Raw genomic sequence first — 24,171 nt, 5'->3', positions numbered from 1 at the left:
GTACATCTTCTTTGTCGAATTGAATTTATTAAAGTACATCAAGATGAGGCATCATATACATTCATATATATTTGTTGAGCACGAAACCATGAAGACATTTCCTCGAAACTATGGGCGGCCATGTAGCTTCAATATCTTATTAAATTATATCACTGAACATTGGTCAAGGTGTGTTCAGTAAACAAAGATCTGAAGGGCTGTATTTCCTTCATCGAACACACTCTGCGTGTCAGTTTGTGACGGATTACGGATACGAACGAACTAGCACTTGTTTGGCAGGTAGGTTTTGTTAAGATTTGATATCTTGTTCTCTCTGTACCCTCTACTTCCTTAATCACAATTTAAATCCTAAATAGACTTTCGGGCCTAACACTGTGGCAATTTTAGACCCTCTGTTTCTGTATTTACTTGAGCTCATTTCCCCTAATGTTTACATCATCTCATAAGACTAATTCATCAATGATGTCAAAGCTGTCTGACATGTTTCTTATGAACAGTTTATGAAGCTAAACAATGTCCAAGTGACTTAGGCCAAAAATACGCGCTATCCATTTATCGACGTTTGTATGTGATTTTTGGGGAGAGGAGGTGCTAATTATTCCTTAAAAACAGAGATCACATCAGATTACTAATGAGATGGTGATAAGGCTTAGGTTATGAAACAATCTGAACTCACAGTCTTGAATTACTACACGATACACTGCCTGGGACTCAAGCTTCAATGGCTACAGTGTGCAAAGATTGTTTGTGAATGAGATAAGCTATATTGTTAGATTTAGTTCTCAGGATATTAGTTCTTGAAATGCATGACGTAGCAGTCCCCCCATGTACTCAATATATGCTATTTCAGTATCCAAGTATCTTCAGACAGACAGTGGAAAATATTCATCCTTATTCCAACACAATATTTACAAGCAAATGAGGAAAAGAGACAAACGATTTCTGTGATGAGTGAAGCACTGTATGTGTGTGTGCGCGTGCGCGTGCGTGCGTGCGTGCGTGCGTGCGTGCGTGCGTATATATATATATATATATATATACTTATTGCCACTTCCACGCAATATATTGTAGCACCTCATCTGGCCTACACTAAATACAAATGGTTACTTCCGCACCCCTGTTGTGTAGAATGGTACTGTCCATTAACCCATTAATGATTTCATTCATTAATATGAATTAATGACCTGAGTACATGGGCCTTTGAACTAATCCGATGTTTTCATAGTGGTATCTGATCCTTGAGTTTGTTTTGACTGTTTATACAGGATTACTGTTATAATCCACTTTTAACAGGTCTACTCATCTCAAAAGTTTTGTAAGTGTGTATACATTACCTTACCTGATATAATCCAATCTGAGCATTTTAACAGGTCTACTCATCTCCAAATTTCTGCAAGTGTATATATATACCTTAGTAAGTACTATTGTTTCTCTTTACTTTGATCAACGAAATAGCTTTCACATATCATCATTGATAAACTTCACTGTGTGTTTCGAAGTCAAATCTCTGTAAGGCATCCTGCACGGCTTCGTTCATGTTTACCCTCAAATGTACGATAGAAAAATCTGTGTGTCTTTCGCGCGTCAATCTTCTGCTGTTACAATCGTTATATCAAAGTTAACTTATGTTTGGGGTCTTGGTGAAATTTAATCACAATGCAATTAAATCAAGCGTATCAGAAGAGAAATGTCGATCGTTTCGTGACACCATTAACGACTGTAAGTGATCAATCACATATACTTACTAGATAATATCATCCGACACAAACACATTTCGATATTAAATGTACTTGATTAACTGATTCTTGTATCATTTTGCTTTGCTAATTACATCTGAAACGTTTTCATTCTAAACAATTCCGAAACAAGCTTAGGATACAAACATATTTAGGCATTAAAACCCGTTTCACTCATCGGGCAAGGATTAAACACTATTTACAACGTTGTTACCAATTAGACGTCTTCTAGGGAAAGGAAGTGCCCACTACTAATATAAAGACAGAGATCATTAGATTATTTTATGCTATTTGAGTATCCCAATATCTTCAAAAGTCATTTCACAGACATTGAAATATAATCATCGTTATTCCAATACAAAATATACATGAAATGAAGGATACGAGAAAAAAGTTTTCTGTTGTGAGCGAAGACTCAACAAGAATGACAAATTATATGGAACTTTAACTTGAATGATAAAGGAAAACATTACGCATAAAACACTTACATGTATAATACATTATTACAAATACATTCGCCTACATTCTGTGAAAGAGTATTCTTAGTTGTACAATCTGAGTTTAAAGGTGAATAAGGTAAGACTGTTGCATGCTAGTAAGTGTGACCTAGAGGATTAAATTGAAACAACACTTGTAATATTGTTACTGTGAGGTACGATGTTACAACTTCACTTATAAGGACATATCCCTCTTTTAAGAACCCATGTAGTTTCCCCAGATAGTACCATACACGTGTGAATTTCAGGTTTGTGCATGTTGTCAGAATGTTTAAAAAGCTGTAATTCTGTACAAACTCCAGAAAAGTCATAGAATAAAACTTTAGGCTTGGTTGAGTATTCAACTGAATTTATTCTGAATATCTACCATCCCCTAAAAAGCTTGCATATTATTGTATCGTTTACGGCGGAAATTCGAGTAGATGGTGAAAGACTATGAATTTTCCTTTGTAAACACAGACTTGATCTAAAACAAACTATTTGTCTACCGAAAATGAAAATTCATAACCTCGAATTTACTCAGGAATTGACTTTTAAATATTCTGAGGGTAGCGTATGTCGGGGCGAGGATTATTTATATATTTATCGAAACGTAATTATGTGAATCATTTCCTTTAAACAAACATATCTGTTCATAACACAACAGTATAGTCATTGGATTATATAAAGCTTCAACACATAGCCAGCAAGCATATAAACGTGTGAGGGAGTTCACCCACATGTTTAAGCATGTTTATAGTTTCAGTTTATCGTTAATAGTATCAGTTACAAAATAAAGTATGTCATTCCGCTTGGATGGCCAGTCCCTGGTGTGTTGTTTGTTTGACATTCCCTTTCTGCTTGAGAAATCAGGACTACCCTTAATCTTCTTCAAGGTGTACAGTTACATGTAAGAATCTACGTTTTGACACATTCACATTCACACATTGAGCATGGGAGTTCAAACAAGTGCTTCAGATAAAAGAACGTTTATGATATATATACAATTATATGTTCTTAACATTTGTTGATGTGCACTCATGTCCTCCATTACTTAGTATCATAAGCAGCATGTAGTTGTCATATTATAATTATCCTGACAGCCAATATGCACTTATTGTAAGGTGATATGACGTCAAACCAATGGGGCGACTACAAGTATTCGGATAATTAAAATAGTGGTATAGATCCAAACAAGTATTGTTGATAAATAGTGTTCTTTCATAACATACATGTAAGAACAAAAAACTAAAGTTTCAAAAACACTGGTCATGGAGACTGTAACTTATCCCAGTGTAACTTATCCCAGTGAGCGGATAGGTCTTGCCATATCACGGTTTCATTCTAAGTAATGGTAAATAAGACAATGTTATTAGAGACAACACAACCATTTTAGTGGGCACTAAATGGATAAAAGAAGAAAAACATTTCCTTTGTTCTTAGATAGTTTATTAATTAGTCGTAAGTGTGAATTGTACTGTGGGCATCATGACATTTCTTCGAATATATATAGTACCTATCTGTTTGCTATGAATACAAATTAATATAAAAGAAATGAAATGAAACATTAGCTCACTAACTACTACTACTCTACAATGGATACAATGTGTGAAGCCCATTTCTGGTGTCCCTCGCCGTGATATTGCTGGAATATTGCTAAAAGCGGCATAAAACCATACTCACTCGCTATTCATGTACAACGCGTCTGTTAAAATAATATTATGTATGTCCGTTTATATACAGGATTTCTCTTTTACGATTCGTCGGAAGTGACAAGATTAAAGTTGGAGCTTGCGGTAAGTACATTTTTTTGGTTCCCTAAAGTACAAGTAGATATCTTCAAAAAGCACTATGTACTATGGGGAACAGCGTAAAATAAATTATCAACAGTGAGCGGGCTGTTTTTCTTTCAAACTCTTTCTCTTTCATGTTTTATTTCCTGAATGATGAGAATACTTCTCCTGCCTTTTGATTTCATAGAAGTTAGATCATCAGTTATACATGTTGTATGCAGTCTAGCATTGTCGTGTTGAAGGATAACTTGATGGAAACAACATGCGGCTGAAGAGTTTCATCACAGTAGCGTTGGGTCGTTCAGTTGCGTGGCACTAGGTATATTCTACCTGTGTGAGAGAAATTTGCCTACATTATTTTGCTGCCAAAGCCAAATCTTTCGATCTGCCGATGTCGGTGCACCCTAGCTTACCCATATTCTCAGTGCGGCATAAATCGCTTACCCAAATGTCGCTGAACAATGTTCCATCGCTGTTTGGGGCATATACTGCTTGCGGCTCAGTTGAGAATTTGAGAATTGCAAATAACGTAGCCGTATGAAGCGGACCTTGGAAAGCCATTGTAACATGGGGACGGCTCGACCTGGGTCAGTCAATTGACGTGCCATGCTTTTCGTATCGATACCAGAGGAATTGATGGTGTCTTGGCACACATTTCAACATCCTGGCTACAACTGACTGCAAGTCTCCTGTTTCCTATCGACCTACGAGGCTGCTCCGTTAAGCTTCAGTGAGACGTGGCACGACGTCACAGGTAAAACAGTTGCTACCAGTCAAAACCACCCCACCATGAACGTGCATTGATCCTATTGTAATGTGGTGTTACCATTCTTACTTTTGCAATATGCATGTGGTCGTTGTTGCGCTTTGAACGATTTAAACAATGACAATTTAATTATTAAGTATGTATATGAAGACAACAAGGTATGAAATATATCATGTATATTGTTATGGTTCGGGTAATGATGTCGCTCTGCCACTACTTTGGGTCATTTCCATAATATTATGCTCCTTGCATTTGCAATTGGCCAATCAGCCTCAGTTTCAGTTAAAAGTGTTGTCATGTCGTCACATTGTCATACTGCAATTACACAATATCGGTCTGTTGTCATACCATCATATTGTCATATCAAAATATTACTCTATTACCATGTGTGTTCTTTTGCCATATCGTATCGCGTGACCATATCGCTTTATGGCATTTTTGCTTCGAATTCATCGTGATAACATGTCATGTTATCACCATAACGTGTCGTGTCGTACTATCGCTCCATCGTCTAATTCTATTGTTTTGTCATTGTGTTTCGTATTATCGCTTTGTCGCGCGAAAATGTGTGGATTTCTCGGAGCGATATGGCGAGGACCCCTCCTTCTCAGTGACCATCTCCTTATAACACGTTGAACAAAATGCAGGTGTGCAAGAGAACTACCACAACATGAATACTTCTGTCAAACTTCTACGATTCGATCGATTCCTGATCTGGCTTGAACGTTGTTGACTGCGTCGTCAAAACACTGACTCGCAGGGATGAAATAGAACTTCCGTGTAGCCATCTGACACAAACATGGACTTTGAAACATTCTTTCTGATATATTGTCACTAACAAAACAAGGATCCTGTAAAACAAGGATGTAACACCTTGGTGTACATGTATATGTAGGCCTTATCAGTGACGGGATGCTCTCTCCCTCAGATGCGGAATGATTTTCCCACCAGCCATCTCTGTAGACATTTAGGATCTTCATCCTTTGTTTTGATAGGAACCAGGAACAGACTATGGAGAGGATGATTTACAAGCGCGTCAGTTTGGTGGTTCTTTTGACGGTACTGCAGAGTGGCATGGGTAAGTATCTCTGTTGTGCTTTTATTACCCCAGTATCTGCAATAAAAAAACATGTATCATCCATATGATACAGATCCTTTACCAGAGTCAATATCTTTTTGGAATTTATAGATTAACTGTATTATTACAAAGAATGACATGCCCTTTAAATCAGCTTTTCACTCAGCATCGAATTTCACACAGTAGGGGATGTCAAGTGAGTGAGTGAGTATGGTTATACGCCGCTTTTAGCAATATTCCAGCAATATCACGACGGGGGACACCAGAAATGGGCTCCATACGTTATACCCAATTCGGGAATCGAACCCGGGTCTTCGGCGTGGCGAGCCACCAGGCTACCCGACCGCCTCAGGGGACGTCAAGAAACATACGTTGGAGTTACTGTTATTAAATAAAATGGAGATGACCAGATAATTGTCAATGTAATATTTCTAACACATAACTGAATGATACGCAAATCTGCATAACTCGTGAGGATCACAATGACTGATTATTTGTGATAAGTATTTGATATACAATCTTGAATCGTAACAAGTTTGCTCTCTATCTTGAAACACATTACACGTTTCTAAAAGCCGGATTTTACTCCATTGAAAGAAACGCAAATACAATAGGAAATGTATGCTGTGACCGGCTTTATGTGGTGTTTTCCGATATGAATTAACTTTGGGCTTTTATTTGATATGGAGCTTCAACTTTGAGACATATGATCACCGTGTATTGTTGTATGCACAAGCACCATTGTCCTGAATGCTCTGACCAGATTTTCTGACATTTCCAAGGCATTAGAGAAAAAGTTGATACTCCAGTAAATACTTGATCATAGAGTTTTCGAATGCATTCCTTTTTATTGTAATAGGTGCTGAGCTTTCCCAGTCCTTTCTAAGTGTACTAGGGTTTGACATGTGAACGTTTCCTTAGGTGGGGAAACATTTGTAAACATATAATTTTCAAATGTTTTCAAGCCTAAGAAAGTTATGTATCATTCCGGATATCAAAAGTATGTATTTGAATAGTTTATGCTCATAATATCGGTACTAAAATAAGATGATGATACGTTTCTAACATTTTAAATATTGGGTTAACTATAATTTCACTTATACTGAAACCCTTGCCATCAAGGTTCATATGCCCCCATTAACCTTTCTGTTAAGGTTCTGGTTAAATAGAACACTATTATGCAAGCTGAAACGTTCCCATTAGGTCATCAATTTAATCGCTTCACCAGGTTGCCAGTTCTTTTGACAATTGAGTGGGAGTGTGGGAGACCAGGGCTTCCGATAAATGACTGAGCCATTGAGCGTTCACTCACATGTTATAATTCACATTGGGTATCGATAGTTCGTGCGGTATTCAGTGTATTATGACTCTCGTCCCGTCAATAGGATAATTATTAAATTTTCGCTGTGTTCATTGAAATTCCTGCATTCCGATTAGCTAAATTGGTCACATGTTATTGCATTCCTTTCCCAATGAATGTAAAAACTTAAGCCATGCCCACCGAGGCGGACTTCTTTTATTACTGCGGAATGTCGGGGAATCCGTATATTACCGTCGAGGGAATCCCCTTTCTGCTTACGTGTATCGTCATGCACAGGACATTTAGCGACATTCATGCATTCGCTCGCCTGTTGGTTTTTTTATATTTTTTTATCCCTAATGGCTTCTGTTCCACAACTTTCATGTCTTCGGGTTTCATTTCTAACTAGCATTTTTCAAACTGTGTTTTCCCGTTTTCAGGGAACATATCTATTTCTTTTGAGTGATTGAGTGATTATTGTTTAACGCCACGTCAACAATCGTCTAGCTATTTGCGTGGATTGTTCCCAAGAATTATGGCTCACATTTTACCGTACCGTTATTTTGCAGACCATGTCATTTGAAACAGCCGCCTTCTCCCGGACATATTTCTTCCGGTTCGTTACAGTCTGACTGTAGCAGTTCTTCTCGTCTCTTGTCCAATGAACATTGTTTTGATCCTACCCTCTGTTTATTGGCTACTGACCGTGTAGGCGTGTCAAGTTATGTGCAAAAATTAAACGATCACCTGATTCATGTCACGCCACAGTATGTATTCATACACCTGGAATGTTTTTCAATCTCGTCATTTTTGTCTGTTTTGATCTATACTGTTTTTGGTTAAACTATTACAGATAAAACATGTTTTACGTTGACGAATTTAATTATAAGCATTGACTGTGTATTTCTTTTCGGTTCGTTGAGGTATGAATCGAAAAACCGATGTGCAAACTTTTGTAAGAATCCGCTACACGGATTCATACAGTTTGAACCGAAAACAATACACAGTCAATCCTTAATTGCAAACCTATGAGTGGTTCTGTTCAAAATAATTGTACTTGTATACTGTTTTAGTTTGTAACTTCTACTCAACATGTGTTGACGTGTTAGATAATTTCGTTACAGTGATACAAGTTAAAATAAGCAAGATGTTGCACAGTTGTGCATTATTCACTACAGTGGAATTCTTGTGTACAAGATGCCTGCATTCAGTCCGTAAGAAAAGAAATGTAAAAACATCTGTGTGCGCGAGCTGAAAAGCTACATTAGGTTATTGCGAATATTGGATTATATAACTTGTGTACGCAAGCAACTCAAAAGGTATATGGTGATTTACAAATGCAGTTTTCGTATTTTACAAATACGCAGCTTATCTGGAGATCGTGAGAAGTATGAATACATTAACATCTTGTACAGATCACCCCATTTCCCCTTCCCCTCCCATACCCCATGGATTATAGTAGAATATATCACACGAGCACCTCGCATATACAAATATACATGATCACCTCGCGTACACAAATATAAATGTACGTGCACATGCTCGCACACGGGTCTTAGTAAAGCACTATGGTAGCCTTGACACATTCCATAAAATCACGTTCTTATCAAATATCATAAAGACATGTTGATCAGTTTGCATACATATTTAACAATGAAGAGAACAATCTGCAAAATAACGGGACGGTTAAATTTGAGCCATAATTCTTGGGAACAATCGACGCGAATAGCTAGACGATTGTTGGTGCGGCGTTAAACAACAATCACTCAAAAGAAATAGATATGATTCATTTTGTAACACCCTAAACAATACAAATATAAACCATGTCATAATTACTTAAAAGCACCGCGCCAGGAAAAGTACCAGACGCCTCAATCGCTTACCCGTCAATATCATTGCAAGGAGAGAAAGGACTCCCGCTAACAGTGAGGAGTACTAATTAAACATTCCAATAATGTTACACGCCACTATATCAGTTTTATTTGTAACTTGCTAATAATTTTGTTCGGCTTTTTGCACATACAAAACAATTGTAGAATAATATACATAGCAATATCCCCCTTTCCCAACATTTTCAATGCAACACAGTGCTCAACCTAAAACTCTTCATTTTGCACATATACAATAATTAAACACGAATACATAACAGTTATCTCCCTTTACTGATATATACAAAGAAAAACAATTTTGGATACATCATGTATACAAAATTGTATATTTTTGTATATGTCATATATACAAACTTGTATATTTTTGTATATCTCATCATTCCAAACTTGTATATGCTTTGGATATATCATCTTTCCAAAGCATATACAAGCTTGTATATATGGATTTTTTTGGCAGTGTATAGTCAGGTAGTCCATTAGATTACAGATGGATATAGCGTGGTACTTGTTGTGTGAACCACTAAAGTAAACGTTCAGTGAGTTTGACACAAACCAGAAAAAAAACCCGAATGATGCAGTCTTCCTCAGAAATAGAAAATGATTTTCGGGAGTAGCGGGTACCAGAAAAAAACATGGCCACATGGCGTTACACGTGACTTCCAGAGAGAAAAGTTACAATAGGTAGAAATATCTGGGAGATCACATGTTGTTTGTGTCTTCCTCAGAAATAGAAAAAGATTTTCGAGAGTAGCTATAATGTATGAAAGGGTTTCTTTGTCGGCCACAGCTAAGCCGGATCTTACTTTGATACAAAAGACATGGGACACTTTGCCTTCATCACTGACGCTCTGGCTGGACTACAGGTAAGATGATCTTTCTTCTAGTTTTCAGCAGGAACGATTAAATACGTTTTCAGTATCTCAAGAAGTTTGCGTTGATCCGATACATAAGACATTTTATTTACTTGCTTTTCGGATTTTACAGGAAAATACCTGTCGGTGGGTGGGGAAAAAACAAATCAGCTTTTTTATTTTTCTGTACTGTTGTGCATCTATGTATCTTGTCAATTTCAGGAACAAAAAACTTTATTCTGACTTCCATGTTTAATATATGTCAACTTCAGTTGGTCCTTCTTCAGAAAATATGTTGTAATGCAATATTCTATCAACAGAACAATTTCATTAAAAAAATAATCCATTTCAACAAAATTTACAGGAGATCGGCTGATCCGTGAAGCAAGTGAACAAAGGTATGGCCTGATTGCAAATGATTCTTGCCACACTACTGCAATATTTGTAAGACTATGTGTGGCACAACTTCTGTCTCCACGCAGTATGGAATCTATGAAATAATCCCCAAGGTTTAATGGATTGCTTTGAAAATTGTGAGCGTTAAGGAAGACTAAATAAAATAGAATAATATCAAAATGAACTTCCATAATAACCGACTAAAACTATTTTGATAAATCACTACCTACAATACCTTGCATTTACATGGGTACCAAACTGAACAAATCAAAGCTTTACGAGATGTCTTTCTTTGTACAAAATGCCAAATTGATCAAGTACATGTTGAAAATTCAACCAACGATTGGCCCAACTGAGTTAACATTACCGGCCCGAGGGGTCTGAAGAAACAGCCGGCCATAGCAGTACAGTAAATTTCGAAATACATTTATTTTTTATTGAACTTTATACGAAGCACAGTTAATTTTTTCCTTTTGTATAAAAAAGTCCTTCATATAATTAAAATGCAGAAATTCTGTATTTCTCTTTTGAATGCTTCCTTTGTTTGTTATTATACACAATGACTGTCAAGATGAGACCAGAAGTATGTGAACATAAGCCTTTTGCCAAAATCGCATTTTTTGTTAATTGTTGGTGAAAAAAAGCCCATGGGCTGATGGGGGTTTATAGGGGTTGAGCATTTATTGGTGAACTGCGCTTGTTTCGTGGACCTGCGCTCAGACTCGGCGACACAGCACATTACTTGGCTTGCAATTGTCACATGACATTAAATTAGCTCACGTTGTGTTTATATTTTGGGTCACGTGACTATAATGTTCCTTCTGTTCACTCACATAATATGTGTGATCTGAAACTGGTGCACTTTCAGTTACGATCCTCAAGATGAGCAGCAACTCTGAACAATGTCCGATTTATCTGCGCTGTCCACACCTGGACACAGACGACCCCCAGGTTTTACAACAGGATCTCACCTGTAAACCTTTCTATGAAAGCATAATGGATGGCGGCCTTTACCACGCCTATGCAAAACAAACCTGTGTGAACAACCCGAAAGACTATTATCAGAAACAGACTAAGAAGCCTAAACACGTCCTGGTTGTCGGGGCAGGAATGGCTGGACTCTCGGCAGCGTATGAACTCCGGCAGACGGGACATCAGGTAGGCGTACTGGATCTGTTCTTGGTTGAAGTTGCCTGCTTACACGATGACACTTCAGTTAAGAAATTAATACAAGAGTTGACACATATGGTTAAGTACTATGGGTTGTGGGTTTCAAGCTCATCCTGACATGGTCACTTATGTCGTTGGTCTTGCTCGCCGTCAGTTTGTTAGCACAGTACTGGAAATACATGTATACAGATCAGTATCGTAGTCACATAGTTCCCAACATCTTCCCATTGGACGTTGTGTTTTTAAAGGACCACAGGCTGCTCATAAGATCCTTTACAATGAAATAGGGTTTCCATTTTGTAAATAGCGAATTGGCCACAAAGGCCATTGTCAGAAATAGAGTGTGTGGAATCAGTTGTCTGTCATATTTTGATTGTACGTTGTAAAGATTTTGTAATTGAAACGATTCATGTACATATTGTTCATGCAACTTCTCCTCATCTCGTCAAAGTAGACTTTCTTGTTACATTACTTGGTTTCTGGTAGTTCTATTTTAGGCAATTGTTTTAAGACACATGGTTATGACAAGTTCTGGGGCATTGGAAAATAAGATCATAATAGGGCTGGTTCAGATTAGCATGTGATCCTAACATATTTTGATTTAGAGAATTGTGGTCGTGAATGCATCTTGTCACTTGGCGTAAATAGTCACAATAACAAACAAACAAACAAAGAAACAAACAAACATACAGACACATACACATACACAGACAGACATAGACACAGATACATAATACAAGGGGGTCACACTACTGACTGTATGTGGTGCATCTCTTCATCGTATGCCTATTTGACACTATTTATACCACAATCAGGCGATAAACACTTTATTGGAAAAGAAGATATGTTCTTATTATGAAGGATGTCGAGGCAGGTTCCTCGAAAGAGTGAGTGAACTTTAATTCCGTGTCTACAATATTTCAGCCATAGAGTGATCAGACTCTAACAGACTGACACCAAATAGTTTCAAAACAATAAGCACAAAACATCTATATAGATAGTTGTATAGTTGTGAATTCAAGTTTTCAAAATTATTATTGATAATAATTACCATCAATTAAACTGTTTTTCGACATACGCACGTTTCCAGTGTGTTATTTTGGATGTTATGTTACTTTTCAGAAATAGGTAAACGTTGCTTTAAGACAAGAAATTAAAATTTCTTTATGATGGCAATCAATGAATCAAAGTCATCAGTGAAATATTGCTGTAGGGTATTTTAGCTTATTCAATCATGAAAATATTGACGTAATCACGAGAAAGAAGAACGAAAGGTCAGAGAACTTAGGGATGATACTTTCCTAATGTAAGACTTTGTACATCTAAGCGATACTTCTACTTACATATTGCGTGTTTGTTTGACATACATGGATGTTCATTGGATGGTCTATGATTTGGCTACACACTAGACAAAAGCACTGAGCCGAAGTTCTTCGTTGCTTTAGCTCCCTTAGCATTAAGAAATATATACGTCTGGTTTTATTAAATAACTCACGGTTTAAGATACCACACGCTAACCTATCAGATGTTAAAACCAGAAAGTCTAATGATTCAAGCTCCTATCCAGTTTGGATCATGTTACTGTTAGCTTCGGAAAACACATTCTTACTGCTCATTTGCATTTTAATCCAGAGTCACATGATTCTAGCCCTGCTTCTTACAAGTAATTAGTACCATAAAATTATACGGTTTCGAAAAACACTTCTTACTGCATATGGATTATACCAGAATGTCCCACGGCTCCAGCTCCATCTGTAACTAAGTTATCACTACATCCAGCTTTGATTACCTAACTTCCTGTTTCAGAAAACTAATTCTTCCTGCATTAAACCAGAAAGTCCCGTGGTTATACCTCAGTTTATAACAAAGTCATTTGTATTTCTAGTTTGGATAACACATGCCTATTGCATTCTGATAATTAAAACTGAATTCCAATTGTTCTAGCTCTGTTTGTAACCAAGTTTGAGATATTTCTGCTTTTGATTATGTCACCTGTGGTTTCGGAAAACACATACTGACTAAATTAGATCTTCAAACGAGAAATATTTATGGCTGCAGGTAACTGTACAATGTAGTTATTAGTTATTCCTGTTTTGATTATGTCCCTTTTAAACTGTGAGTCGCATCACTGTAGTTATGGCAAAGTTATGCTTCCGGCTTAATGTATGTCACTTCTTATTTCGGAAAACATATTGAGTTTTGTAGAACTTCCAACCAAAAGGACCGTTCTCTCAAGCACAATCATCAAGATTGATAATTCCGTGGCGGATTAATTCCGCTTATGATTGTAAGTGCCACTTCCCCGTGACCAACAAAAAGCAAACAGTCCACATATTTTATTGGCGCTTCCTGCTTGTGTCCCCTATCCTTAATCGACAGTGAACGGTGTGGTTTTAAACATATTTTAACGACACTTCTTTTAATGTCAGGAGCATAATAGCAGGAGCAACTATTTTGACCCGAACTGATTTAGTAACAGCACAAAAATATGATAAGAAAACTAATCTTGGGTCAAAGACTTACTGATACAAATATTTTTATTTGGTCTTCAATCTCATTTAGTGATTTTAACCATACTTGTGTATACAATCTGAACAGAAGTCCAAAACGTGCTAGTGTTAGAAAGAAACATGATCATGATGATGGAATTTATGGTTGGCTAAGTCACCGTAACCCATTTTGCCTTGGTGGGTCCTTACACTGTGATGAGCGGCATTCATCCCATCCCCATCATGGTGATTCTTAGTCTGTCATCACCGTTGTCGCATTCGTTAACGTTGGTTAACAAAGTGGTAAACCTGGTTGACAATTTAGGCATTTGGCTACATTTCCAGGTGAGCTATAGTTCCTTGTATCTTTTCATGTCATACTAATTTGACTCGATGATGATCCCTCCACAGGTCACCATCCTGGAACTTCAGAACAGAGTAGGAGGCCGTGTCAAAACATTCAGAGAACCATTTGCTAAAGGCCTACACGCGGAAGGTGTGTGCATTGATTTTTAGAATGAGTTTTGATTATTCATCAATAATTTAACAACGATACTTCAGTTTATCGCAATAGAATAAATTACTAAACTCTCACATCCTTGCACAAGTAGTAGAACCCACGGAACTCACTGACAGGACTGAAACTGATGTAATTAACTACACTTTTGTTTGCTCATTTGATGGTGTCTTGACCAACAAAATAATGACCAATTTGACAAGTCTTTTATGTGTCATCAGATACTTTCATTAGAAACAGAATGCATACAAATTTGTTAACCTAAGCACGGGGGGCCAATTCCACCCTAAGTACCATGAAGGAGATTCTGTAAGACTAATATAGGCGTTACAGAACCCAATCAAATCAACCAGGCACCTATACATCCTTCTTGATTTCAATGGAATTTGCAATTAGGAACCCGATTACTTTAATACTATTCATTCCATATCATTATGCCTATACATCATAACCTTTATTCATAACTTTCGTTGCCATAGAGTTTTGTTTTTGAGCAGGTGGTGCAATGCGGCTGCCGAATTCACACTACCTGACTCATCACTACATAAAACTCTTCAACATTAAAACACGGCCATTCCAAAATGTAAATAAGAAAGGGTTTTTCTACTTCTACGGTGATAAGATTAAGATGTCAGGTAAGTAGTCAACAATAAGTATGTATATTGAGCTACCTGATGAAAAGGATTGACAAATTTTACATCCCCATTTCGTCGCACAGTAAAAACACTTGCGTTGAAAACCGTCATGAACAAGCCATGACATGCGAGACATGCAGGTCATTCATTTTAAGAGAAAATTTGTTGAACAAACCCCAATAATCATTCAGGTTTTCCTGAAAGAAGAATACAAGTCATCAATAATCTAAGAAATCCGGAAAAGTCTGTGAAGACATATTGACATATTGTTGACATCACAAGCAGACGTAGACATTCAAAAAAGCTCTATGCAGGCTGAAACATTGGAAAGTGTTGTTATATTATAAAAGAATATTGTTTAATAAACAAGTAAACGGAAGAAATCAATTCATCTCTACACAAGTCTTAAAAGTAAACTATCTATTTAACGGTACATCTAGTAACATTGGACATTTACATTAAATAGTTTAATTCGGTTTGTATTTAACATCCACAAAAGTAAAATAAAAAGTAAATCTTTGCTCTAGATTGGGATACGGATCCAGGATACTACTGCAACAAGTACTGGGAAGGATGGGACAAAAATCTCACCCCAGAAGAGAAAAAGACCCTCTTGATCAACGACATAGGTAAATAATTGATAGTTATAACCTGGATGCTGTCATTCCCCCTAATCCCACCCTCATATAATTCTCCCGTCGGTGGGATGATTGTAACAAATGTCGTACCACCCGCAACAGCTTACCTGGAACAAAGCATGCTCCCGTAGCAGTTAGTGCGTTGATTCTAGAGCTGCTTGCATAAACTGTTAATCTGGCTAGCCCCGAATCCTTCTTGTTGATTACTATCAGACTGTCTAACTGCAATCTATGCAAGCAGGCACACAGCAGGAAGGCCTCTATCTCACTCAGAAATTGGGTCACCACAACATACCATAGAATTTCCGGCTTGGAGCATATTCCTAATCACACTTGAGGGCTCAACGACAGTCAACGCCCTCATTCGAGATTGCTGCACCCATGTCTCGCTGGGATCCCGAAAATACATTAACCAGTAGGAGAGAGAGGTCATGCCAACGCAGGTGTATTCTGTGGATCGTTTAGAGAGCTGAGCTCGCTTGTCATTTACTACAGGTTCTCCGCCGTATGGAGACGGATCAGTACTATCAGAGTCAGTTCTGTTGATAAACTGTCTATTAATCCTGCCGCTCACGTTGAACAAATATTCAACTTCTCTGAATTGGAGAAAGGTGCGTTAGAAGTCGTAAGTGATCTTGGTCCAGGGTTTTATGTGCACTTCTTCTAATGGCCCTATCACACATAAACGTTTTAGAGTAACTTGCACGTAGTATGTAAAAGACAGGTAGTACGCTGTCATACGTCGAGCTTTCATCGAAAAACCATGATTTTGGCGTATACATGACGAGTTCACCGTATATGCAACGTATGTCTAACGTATTAGTGCGTATCACTGACTTATACATAACGTATGACAACGTATGAGAGCGTATTGCCAGCGTTCGCCTGGAGTGTTCAACGTATGGTCAGCGTATGTATACCGTATCACTACCGCGCTCAGCGTAGGGGAAAGGTGCCCAAAACGGGCCCCGCGGTACTATAACTAGTGGTGTACATCCATTCATCAAATAACTTCAGTCTTCGCTCTGTCAACATCATCAAGATGCCTCCCAAGGCGAAACCAGACAGGGGCCGAGCAAGAGCCAAGAAGACCACACCTGCACCTGCTGTACAAGATCCTTAGGAGGAAGCTGGAGAAGCTCCTGTGGAGGAAGCTGTAGAAGTTCCTGCGGAGGGAGCCGTCCGCTCGCCCTCACGGCGAGGACCAAAAAACATTTCCTTGACTATGCCAGAGGAAGAGACCAAGTTGGAGTTTCTCGATGAAAGTCCAGTACTCTGGAATGTCAAGATGACCGATTACAGGAGAGTCGACAAGAAAGCCAAGCTTTGGGAGGACCAGGCCACGCAGATGGGCAAGATCTCGCCTGAAGTTTGGATCAAGTCCAGGTTGGGGTTCCTCAAGACTGTAACGAGACACTGTCCTGAGCCCTGCTCCAGTTTCAAGGCCACTAATTTGGCGCACGTGGGTGACCTGCGCCGAACAGCAAGGATGATGATATCACGCCCTCCCCTTCCACATCCAAAGTGCGCAAAGGCAAGTGGCCACAGGATGACGATCTCTTGCAGTCACGCCAGAAGAGAGTCCACGAGTCCGGTGAGATCCCCAAGAGCATCACCGAGTCCCACCAGCAGCCCATCATCTGCTCCCCCTTCTCCCATTTTCACGGATCTGGTAGTGTCAATTGTAGGATGTCATGCTGATGTTGGAGAATGGCTATTTCTTCTTGGTGCAGCCTCTCATGATCCTTCACCTTCATCTTCTATGATGTCTCCATCAGAAGTAATGTGGGGGTACGGACCTGGACCCAATATATACAGAAACCCCCCCAAAACGCTAGTACTACGGTACAAATACGCAAACTTAACGTTAGAAACACGTTTAATAAGTTATTTTGTCGTCAGACGTACGTCTAATACGCCATACACTTTGGGTGTATACGTTATACATACGTTGGACATACGTTAGAAGTAAGTTACGCATACGTTATCAATACGTTAGCTGTACAGTACACTTTCAGCCAAATTGTCGACGTATATCAGCGTATAGGTAACGTATATCTGGCGTATATAAACGCATGTAGAGCGTACCTCTAACGTGTGCCTGCGTATAATTCATAAGTTCCCATACGCCTAAAACTTTGTGCATGCACAAACATGTGTTTAAGCCTCGGCGTACTACAACATATACCAGCGTGCTTTTAACGTATAAAACTTCCACCTAACTTATCCATACTGTGTTTCAGCGTTGTCGGCGTTTTGGCAAATATTCTCATACGTCGCCACACGTTACTGCTATACGTTGTACTCACGGTTGTGGTGTGACAGGGCCATTACTACCAACATGTGTCTTGACGGAAGGAACTGATGATGTCGTTAGTGGGAGCACCTATTCATTATCTTGGTCAGCATGTGCACTCTTACATGGGTGATTCACATGCTCCTAAGTGCTCTCACAACCTCTGCCCCAGTCAGTGTCCAGGACTTACGTTATGTAGTGAATCTCAAGAAATAGGAAACATCCGAGCACAACAGCTGATTTCCTTGGTCAGGAAGTTGGTCTGTTGAATTTCATCATGTATTTGCCGCCAGTGCAAACAAAACGATACATTGAGCCTGTGCTAAATGCTTGTTTGTTCTTTAGCGCTGCAATATTCCAGCTATATGACTGTGGTCTGTAAATAATCAAATCGAATCCCATCACAATCCAGTGATTGACATCATGAGCATCGATCTACGCTATTTGGATACGATGACATGCATCAACCAAGTCAACGAGCCTAACCACCTGATCCCGTTAGTCGCCTCTTGCGACAAGCATGGGTTGCTGAAGTTCAATTCTAACCTGGAATCTTCACGGGACACTTTAGTTGGGATCGAGCTGTTTTAGTCAAGACCTTTGATGGTGCGACGACCCTTTGTTTGGGTTTTGCATGAGCGGCTCAACACTACCTTTGAAGGTTATCCACATGACTCGTCGTATGGTCTGGTCAGATTATGAGGCCCTGAACGATATCGGACGGCGTTGCTGATGCCCCCGTAAGGCACTACATAATTAGTTTACTCTACTTTGCGAATTTGTTGCCAGCTGTTTAAATTCATGAAAGATCCGGGTTAATATTCGAGTTATGTTTGTAGCTGATTGTGTGCGTGATATTATCTGAGTTGAGATAACCCTATTAGGTGTATCTTGAAATATTACCAAGATTAACCATATTTGTACATGTGTACTGTTTTAGACTCGTACTGGGAAAAAACGATTGAGCCACTAAAGCAGGAACTAGTAAGCGATATAAGTCCCGCAGGCTGGAACACCTGGGTTGAAAAGTGGAGCAAGATGTCAGTGCAGGAGTTTCTTGAAACTGACATCCATCAGGACTCAAGTGAACATCGCCTGAGACCATGGCCCCTGATAGCCATTGAAGCCTTAAAAGTCCACGACTATTCTCCCATGTTCGACTGTAGCTTGGTGGAATATCTCCGTGAAATCATTGGCGATTGGTGGAAGGATCCTCTGTCCACCCCTGCTGAAGGTCTGGATACAGTGGCGTGGGCCTTCATGAAGAAGAACACCTGCGGCTGGAATCCTGATGTGAACCTCAGTAAGGACATACAGTATGGGATAAAGGTTCTTTCTGTTGAACGGGTAAGGATAAACACAAACTAATTTTGAAATTATAGTATTGCAAAGTATCTCTTGTTTAGGTCAGTGTATAAGGTACATGGTCAGAAGTGGATTTGTTATGTATGACTTTTAAGTTTTGTGCTCCTTTGATCGAGAATTATTTTGTCAACATTCTCAGTACTTTTTTTCTAGATTTGTTTTGCAGTTGATAATGTTTGGTTTTCATGTTAAACTCACCTCACAGGCAATCGACAAACTCTCATCGCATTTACACTCAACGTGGAAATTATTTACTATTCATTTGGCACTATGTATTTACTTCCAATAAAAGATGTTGAACATTGTTGTTCAGGATAAAATATTTAAAAACGACCAAATCATCAAAAATACGCCATGCTGCGAATGGAATAGTATGAAAAAGATTGCCATAGCTTTGAACCAGTTTGACGTGAACACCAGACATGCTCAGTTAGTTTGCATAGACTTCATATTTGGGTTTGGGGCGTTACTCTTGTGAAAATATTTTCCCAGAAAATGGTGATTGTAAATAATTTAACCTCAGGTTTTTACACAAAGAAACATCGTTCACTCACAGGATGTTGAGAAACATAATGTAGTGTAGGTCCAAAAACAATTGCGTATTTAGAACAATTATTTTGTCTCAAATATAATTCCAAGCCGGTACGTTACAGGAATAGAAACTAAAAAATTCAAATAATATCAATTGATCGCAGGTTGGAGATCGAGAGGTGAAGGTCGTTGGTCAAAATGTGACAAGCCAACAGCAGCATGAGTTTACTGGCGACGCCGTCATCCTCACTGTGCCACTGACGGTGCTGAGGAACATGGAGGTCGATCTGACCATAGAGAAACAACGTGCCATTGCGAACGTGCGTTATGAAGCGTCAACAAAGATATTTCTCCAGTGTAAAACCCGTTTCTGGCAAAAGCCGGATGGCTTACAGGGAGGATTTTCAAAGACAAACCTTCCTATTGGTAAGTTTGTCTGAACGAAAATGTATATAAGATAGTGTGTAGAGCCAAATATGTTTATTGCTTTCTCTGACTGCTTGTGTTGTTTTATAGTTCTGTTGTTCTATGAACAAAACCTTATAAAACCTTTCTTCAACCCATTATGATCACATAAATGAACAAGTTTTACTGTTGTCTGTTTCCAGGCCATCTCCACTATCCCGATTGGTCAGACTCGGGTATTTCTGCTGAGGAACGAGGAGTTCTCATGGTTTACACCTGGGGCCAGGATGCTCTCATCTTTGGGGCCCAAACCCACGCAGAAGCCATCGAGAACGCTGTGAAACAGGTCGCCAAAATACACAAGGAAATCACTGAGCAATTCGAGGTTGGTGCCGTTCAAGCCTGGTATAGCGACCCTACATCTGAAGGTGCGTTAGCATGCCTAAAACCAAACCAGTACAATATGTCCATGAAAGAACTCGTCAAATCGGATCACCCAATATACCTGGCTGGGGAAGCCATATCCTGGAGCAATGGCTGGATACAAGGTGCCATGCAGTCTGGTCTCAGGGCAGCGTATCAGTTCTTCTGCCAGAACGAGGAAACTGATAAGCACAATTATAAAAGGCCGCGCCCTGGCCAACGAGCAGGCGGTAAAAGGGCGAGAAGAGAATAGTTAATCACACATACAATGCGCTGGAAATGTTGTGAACTGCCTTTACTTATGTGTTTTATTGTTGGATATTTCATTTATGAGTAGTTTTCTATACCATGCACAGATAATACATTTGTCTTACCTTTGATTAACCTCTCGGCATCTTCCACACCTGTCTACGTTTAACAAAGTCATAGATTCACAGGCCTATTATTCAGGTCCACTGTGAGAACAAATTCCATGTTGAAATGTTATATGCCCAGTATTGATTCCGGACAAACTGCTGGGAAAGCCGACACACATGTTTGTTTGATGATGCCATAAAAACGAAATATATAAGAATTGATTGTTCGATGTATTTGATACGTATACGGATACCATGGACAATGTTTAGATGTATACTTTCAAAAGACAGTATAATTCTTTCTTTTTATTATCTAACTATTACTACGCGCAGAAACAGGCCTCATACATTCGACATGGTCCGTGTGGGGAAACACATAAATATCGCGTAAATGTGACACGTTGCTTTATAAGAAGTGCATATTAAAAAGACATTTAAGAATTGACTTTCACTTTGTGTGAGTTCATTGGGGTATGAACCTTCTGATGTTAATATATTATTTTCAACTACACTTCAGTGATTCCGTCACGGATGGTGTTTAGTAGATGTGTTGCCAAATCGGAGTGACGATACTGTCTGTTGTGTCGGATGGTTTGACCCTGATTGGTGTGATTATGAGATGATACTACACTGAATATTTTAACGTTTGGGATAATTTGGCATATTTACTAAAGAAGTGATACTGCACTGAGCCTAGTTGCCTAGGAAACCCTTTACATGTATGATAAACAATAGGCTAACCGTATTTGTGGAAGAATGTAATAAAATATGATATCTCATACACAGGCTGGAGAACGTGGCTTTGGACCAAAATGCTTGGACACGATGTTCAAGGCAAAATATATAACCTAATCACAAATATATACAGTAACATATACTGAATCATGGTAACATATACTGAATCATGTAACTTGTACATGGTAACATGTCCCACTTTTCCCCGTGCTGAACTGGCTAACCTATTGAACACCAAACGCATATCTGTTATAAAAAAATATCGAAGTTCATTCATATTCCTGAATAGTCATTTTAGTGTAAGATAGATCATTGTGCTTCTTGTAGGTTAGGCTAGGTTTATACTTGTCCGCAAATAAATAATACGTTGATGACCCACAAGTTTACTTACTGTTACTGCATTACATATTTTCTGAAAAAATCTAACACTATTTGTACCATCTGTAGAATTCAATGTTTATCCGAAAAAGATTATCCACAACATTACAGTTTATCCAGAACCAATAAACTCAATCATTGTCTTTATGTACTTGTCATCTTGCTGTGTCATGCTATATACATCATTTTAATTGATTGTATTGCCCCTGTACCACCTAGAGTGAATAAAAGGGTGTTACCAACATTTGACAAATTCATATCGTTTTTAACATGTTCAATAATTATCTCATTGAAACAAACAACACTATGAAACAAAACAAAAACATGATAAAAACTATATGCATGATATATTGTTATCAAACCCTTTGTGATCGATATTCCTCACCATATCTGCCAACCACCATTTGAGCGTCTATACAACATGTTGCAGGAATATTAATTGGGTTTTGTCGTAACGACTTATTATGAGCTGATTTCGGAAGAGGATTTAGTGAAAATCAGTAAGAATGAATAAGGAGATGACCCAGTTAGCTTTCAGAGGAAGATTTGATTTAGGATTTAAGTTGAAAGTCAACGTGACACCCCCCCCCCCCCCCCCCCCCCCACACACACACCTCACCCACACCTCACAACCCACCCACACCACACCTCACCCACACCCACACCACACCTCACACACACACACACCACACACCTCCTCACCCACACCACACCTCACCCCACCCACACCACACCCCACCCACACCTTACCCACACCCACACCCACACCTCACTCACACCTCACCCACACCAACCCCACACCCACACCCACACCCACACCTCACCCACACCCACACCACACCTCACACACACCACACCAACACCTCATCCACACCACACCACACCTAACCACCCACACCCACACCACACCTCACCCACACCACACCCACACCTCACCCACACCTCAAACACACCCACACCTTACCCACACCCACACCTCACCTCACCCACACCTCACCCTCACCCACACCCACACCCACACATCATTCACACCACACCCACACCTCTCCCTCACCCACACCCACACCTCACTCACACCCACACCACACCCACACCTCACCCACACCAACACCCACACCCACACCTCTCCCTCACCCACACCCACACCCACACCACACCCACACCTCTCCCTCACCCACACCCTCACCCACACCCACACCTCACTCACACCCACACCACACCCACACCTCACCCACACCCACACCCACACCTCACTCACAATTCTTTCCGTGACGCGGTCGACCACTTACAGTGAGGTGACAAAAACACTGCGGTGAACTTCAAATATCAGACCAGACGAAACCAAGCACATATGCGAGTGGTTAAAGCTATCGCGCGTCACGCCGGAGACCCGGTTTCAATTCCCAAAATACCTTTGAGTATACATGTACCTTTGATATTCGTTAAAAGATCACAGCCATAGATGTTAGATTTTGGCACCATTCTTTGCCAGATTGTGACTTGACAAGGTCTAAGTAATTGACTCAGTGTGGTCTCAGCGAATTGAAAGTGTGTATTGCTTGACTGAAACATTTATCAATTTGCGGTTTACTTGAGGGATAATATACTGAACCGCAAAAGAAACGTCACCATGGAAAGATATATGAGAAACCTTATTTGTCCAAACACTGCAAGCATACTCTGAGACATATTAAAGAGATGAAACTTGGCAAAACTGCTCATCAAGATTGAAATTAAAGTGTCAAATGTTCTTAAAGTGAAACACAACACTAGTCTCTGAGAAAACGGCATCACAAGTCAATATCTCGTATGTCCGCCATGTGAATTGATGGCTGCCGTGCAACGTGGATACATGGAATGGATGAGACGGTTGATGAAGACAACAGGCACTTGAGTCCACACTCTGAGGAACCCATGACGCAGTACAGCTGCAGTTGTCGGCCTTGGT

General features: G+C 39.3%; 1 protein-coding gene across 3 annotated transcripts; it reads left to right on the top strand.

Annotated features, from left to right (window-relative positions):
* On the top strand, nucleotides 1-22,467 carry LOC124116185 (putative L-amino-acid oxidase YobN). 3 transcript variants are annotated; one of them, XM_046477432.2, is made up of 12 exons: nucleotides 2-279; nucleotides 3,956-4,008; nucleotides 5,767-5,849; nucleotides 9,826-9,901; nucleotides 10,254-10,287; nucleotides 11,154-11,443; nucleotides 14,356-14,440; nucleotides 14,959-15,096; nucleotides 15,624-15,725; nucleotides 18,971-19,377; nucleotides 20,091-20,352; nucleotides 20,535-22,467. In XM_046477432.2, the coding sequence occupies exons 6-12, from the start codon at nucleotides 11,168-11,170 to the stop codon at nucleotides 21,005-21,007; spliced, it is 1,743 nt and encodes a 580-aa protein (XP_046333388.2). In that variant the 5' UTR covers nucleotides 2-279; nucleotides 3,956-4,008; nucleotides 5,767-5,849; nucleotides 9,826-9,901; nucleotides 10,254-10,287; nucleotides 11,154-11,167; the 3' UTR covers nucleotides 21,008-22,467. The 3 variants fall into 3 exon arrangements, with proteins under 3 accessions (XP_048254254.1, XP_046333388.2, XP_048254253.1); XM_048398297.1 differs by lacking the exon at nucleotides 14,959-15,096 and having other exon boundaries at nucleotides 1-279; XM_048398296.1 differs by lacking the exons at nucleotides 2-279; nucleotides 3,956-4,008 and adding an exon at nucleotides 4,741-4,759.
* Nucleotides 22,468-24,171: the final 1,704 nt, after the last annotated feature.

Source organism: Haliotis rufescens, unplaced genomic scaffold (assembly GCF_023055435.1).
Source record: "Haliotis rufescens isolate VD_foot unplaced genomic scaffold, xgHalRufe1.0.p SCAF_18, whole genome shotgun sequence".
NCBI lineage: Eukaryota > Metazoa > Mollusca > Gastropoda > Lepetellida > Haliotidae > Haliotis > Haliotis rufescens.
Note: the sequence above shows the minus strand (reverse complement) of the source record. Positions and strands in the feature narration are given on the sequence as shown.

What these genes read in the sequence shown, in the direction of transcription:
- LOC124116185 (XM_046477432.2), top strand. Translation starts at nt 11,168, where the DNA reads ATGAGCAGCAACTCTGAACAATGTCCGATTTATCTGCGCTGTCCACAC. An exon ending in CCTCTTGATCAACGACATAG is followed by an intron (nt 15,726 to 18,970) that starts GTAAATAATTGA and finishes GTACTGTTTTAG; the next exon opens with ACTCGTACTGGGAAAAAACG. An exon ending in AAAGACAAACCTTCCTATTG is followed by an intron (nt 20,353 to 20,534) that starts GTAAGTTTGTCT and finishes GTCTGTTTCCAG; the next exon opens with GCCATCTCCACTATCCCGAT.